The sequence below is a fragment of the Temnothorax curvispinosus genome, unplaced genomic scaffold (assembly GCF_003070985.1).
Source record: "Temnothorax curvispinosus isolate PA1 unplaced genomic scaffold, ASM307098v1 QBEX01001792.1, whole genome shotgun sequence".
Classification (NCBI taxonomy): domain Eukaryota; kingdom Metazoa; phylum Arthropoda; class Insecta; order Hymenoptera; family Formicidae; genus Temnothorax; species Temnothorax curvispinosus.
In genome coordinates, this window is record NW_020211572.1 from 1 (window position 1) to 3,714 (window position 3,714).

At 36.8% G+C, this 3,714-nt stretch overlaps 1 protein-coding gene across 2 annotated transcripts; it reads right to left on the reverse strand.

The window, feature by feature from the left end:
- Window positions 1-24: 24 nt before the first annotated feature.
- LOC112468595 (dihydrolipoyllysine-residue acetyltransferase component of pyruvate dehydrogenase complex, mitochondrial) lies at window positions 25-3,510 on the reverse strand. 2 transcript variants are annotated; one of them, XM_025037850.1, is made up of 7 exons: window positions 2,906-3,509; window positions 2,493-2,641; window positions 2,004-2,389; window positions 1,413-1,774; window positions 952-1,251; window positions 744-872; window positions 25-543 (listed from the first exon to the last, which is right to left on the reverse strand). In XM_025037850.1, coding segments are annotated over exons 1-7 (1,446 nt in total). In that variant the 5' UTR covers window positions 3,025-3,509; the 3' UTR covers window positions 25-542. The 2 variants fall into 2 exon arrangements, with proteins under 2 accessions (XP_024893618.1, XP_024893621.1); XM_025037853.1 differs by lacking the exon at window positions 25-543 and having other exon boundaries at window positions 743-872; window positions 2,906-3,510.
- Between the last annotated feature and the right edge of the window lie 204 nt (window positions 3,511-3,714).

Below are 3,714 nucleotides of genomic sequence, written 5' to 3' on the forward strand. Positions count from 1 at the left end.
AAATACAAATGTTTGTAGAATACATATGTCGTAAGAGAGGTAATTTATTAAATATAAGAGATATACATTTTATTATATTTACTATAAACATTTCGGACACTTATCGTTACTTCCCCTAACTAAAACGTAGTCATCATCTTTTCTGCAACACAGTGCAGCTGAATTATTAATTATCATAAATACACATATGTACACCTGACCACTTCTAGAGGAAATTTTGCTAGGCGATAACAAGTTCAGAAATTTTTCAATCTCTCTCGTCAAATAAAGTGACAAATTCGAATTATTATTACATAACTTTGAATGTATATACTGAATTGAAACAGTAGCCTTCTCATCTATATACTTAAGAACAAAAGACGTTTGCTATATTATAATTTTTTTTGAAGTTTCGAAAAATTCAAAAATCAAGATTTTTTAATTTGAATCAATATGGAAGCAATCTCGGCGAAATAATTCATAAATACCCACGTATACCACGTATCGCCTTTTAAACATCTCTTTAGTTGCGCACAGAACATATTTCTATCCGATGTAACATTTCTGAAACAAAAAGATACGTGTCAAGAATTAAGTTCGTGTAAAAAAATATTAGAGCAAGAATTTGTATTTAAAAAATATTGTTATTTGTATTAGTTGTTATTAAACATACAGGTCAGTAACTTTCCATTTTCGAAAGATGATATTCTTATGTATTATTTGCCACTCTGATCAATCGATAAATCAATGGCGATTTAACTTACTATAAAAGCATCGTTGTTGGATTTTCCATCAAATCTTTAAAGGCGGCTAACCATTGTGCGCCTACCGCACCATCAACAGTACGGTGATCGCAGCTGGCAGTTACAGACATATATTCGGCAGTCGTAAAACTGCAAAAATTTGCATATTAATACTCGTATGCCATAAAATGTGAAACTAAATTTGTCTAAAAATATTACGCCAAGTTACCCTCTCTCGTTTTTGGCAGGTATCAGTCTAGCTTCCGTGGTGCCAATAGCAAGAATGATAGACTGTGGAGGATTTATTATAGCTGAAAAATTCTTAATGCCAAACATGCCCAAATTGGACACGGTAATCGTTCCTCCTTGAAACTCGTGCGGTTTTAATTTTCCTTCCCTCGCCTTTGCGGCCAACGCTTTCACGTCTTTACTGATTTGAACTATACCCTTCGTATCGGCACCAAACACTATAGGAGTGATTAGACCGCTATCCGTACTCACTGCTACACTAACGTCCACGTTATTATATCTGGAAGAAGATATTCAATAAATGCGATAATATTCAATATAAAATATTGCAACAATATGTATTCAAACATAAGTAATATAATAATATAATAAAATACAAATATTTAAATATACATGTAAATGTATCAAACTGCATTTTATAATAACATATAAAATACTCACTGTCGAATTACATTTCCTAACCAGGCGCTGTTGCCTTCTGGTACTTTTTTACAAGCCATTGCTATTCCTTTAATGATAATGTCATTTACGCTCAATTTGATCTTATCTTTTTCTAACAATTTATTAAACTGTTCTCGCATCGCCAATGCAGCATCCATTTTTACATCTACCGAGAGGTAATAATGCGGGATCGTCTGCTTGCTTTCCAACAGGCGTTTAGCAATAACCGCACGTATATTCGACACAGAGATATCTACTCCAGTTGGCGCGCCAACCCCAGTTATCGGTTGTACTGGTTGTATCGCCGCACCCTCCAAATCTTTAGATGTTATAGACCCATATAATCCTGTTCCCGTTAGACCCTACAAAGAATAGCATGAAGAATAACACATAAAGAATACAAGTTTTATATCTACAAACTATCACAAAAATGAGTGCATAGGATGTCTTAATTCAATATTACACAAGTTAATAATGAAGAAGAAATATTACAGAAATCAAATTGAAAGAGTGGAGAAATAGAAAGGCAAATTAGCTCGTACTTGCCTCCATTCTTTCAATTTGATTTATAAATCAGCAATCTTGCAGCACCTGTAAACTAAGTCCTTTTTCAGCTGCTAATCTTCTCGCTAATGGACTAGCGTATATTCTTTCTCCGGAAGGTGGTGCAATAGAAGGAACTTTTGCGGTAACTGGTGTAGCTTGTGCTGCCGGTGCAGCTGTAGGTGGTGATGTAGGTACTGCAGGAGCTGCTGGTGTAGGAGACACAGCTACTGTGTCTTCTTTAAAATCTTTGAATGCAGCTACGTTAGATTCGTCTTGTACAATAATGCAAACCAGTTTGCCTATAGGTACGTTCTTTGTTCCCGCAGGTACTAAGATTTTGGCTAGATAACCTTCTTCGGGAGTTTCAAATCCCATAGTAGCTTTATCTGTTTCAATCTCTGCTAACAGATCACCTTCGTTCAATTTGTCACCTAATGAATCACATATAAAAAGTCAATATATTTAACAAACATCTGTATATTCAGAAAAATTAAATCTATATTTGTTATATCGTAATATCTATAGATGATTTACCCTCTTTCTTCTGCCAACTGATTATCGTTCCTGTTTCCATGGTGGGAGACAACGCTGGAAGTGGGACCTTGATGTGATCGGGATAATCGGCATAAAACCTGAGCTGTTGCTGCCATGGTGTCGAGACGAAACGCAAAGCACTGTGAAGTCTAAAACATCGAGAGAATTAATATTATTATCCTACGCTATTACATTTCTTTTTGCGTGATAAATGATGATTATGTAAGCCTCTCCGTCTATGTTGATAAGAGGTTAATATTCGAATATTTCACCATATAAACCCACTAGGAGTTTGTGCCAGATCACGTTTAAATTGACGTTGAAATAACCTTAAAGACCGTCCCCGATCGCGAAATTTGAAAATTACAAAAAGATTCGAGCGCGAGACCAACTCCGAGTAGTGGATGCAGTACCTCTGCTGATGTTTTCTGTGAAGACACCGGACGACTATAGATCTAGTGCCGAATCGCACAGAACCACAGACGATCGCGCGTGCCAACCCGTTACGTAGGCTCAACGTAGTTCGTATCATATCTATCGGGATTCTCGACGGTGTCACGAGCTGATCCGGAAGCCCTCGATGAGTCCGAAATGAATCTAAAACGGATCCACTCGCCTGACGAGGTGACGGTGACGATGATCTCGATGGTCCGTCAACAAATTCGACGTAAATGCGAAACTGTACCAGATGACGGACGATGTTAAATGCCGAGCCGAGACGAGAGGTCGTCGGCAAGGTCACGTGGTTCCACGCATCGGAGGTGCTGCCTGTGCAGTGAAGATGATTGAGAAAAGTGGAGTCAGCAAAATTAACAGGCGTTCGGGAGAACAGCCGACGATGTTCTCTGAATGTTTTTTTTTTAACAGTGTCGATATTTTAGCTGGTTGTAGTACTGTACAGACGGATATTCGGATATGGGGATAGAACTATGAATCTATCGATTTTGTTTTGACGATAGAAACTCGAGTTGTTCGAATAACTAATACAAAGCATCTAAGAATTAAATGATGTTATACTATATCGATAACAAATCGAGGTAAATGTTTAGTATAACGCTCTCCTCTTCGATTTTCTTAAAACTTTGTAAAATTGTTTATTTCTGTGTGTAAAAAACAGAATGTCGCTCAGGTCTCGTTTTTTTTAAATTTAATTTCAAAGTTTTGATGTCGGTAAAGTAGGAAAATGATAATTTACGTTTTTAAAGTACTGCGCAACTTCATT

What these genes read in the sequence shown, in the direction of transcription:
- LOC112468595 (XM_025037850.1), bottom strand. Translation starts at nt 3,024, where the DNA reads ATGATACGAACTACGTTGAGCCTACGTAACGGGTTGGCACGCGCGATC. An exon ending in CAGTTGGCAGAAGAAAGAGG is followed by an intron (nt 2,390 to 2,492) that starts GTAAATCATCTA and finishes GTGATTCATTAG; the next exon opens with GTGACAAATTGAACGAAGGT. An exon ending in TTAGGAAATGTAATTCGACA is followed by an intron (nt 1,252 to 1,412) that starts GTGAGTATTTTA and finishes ATCTTCTTCCAG; the next exon opens with ATATAATAACGTGGACGTTA.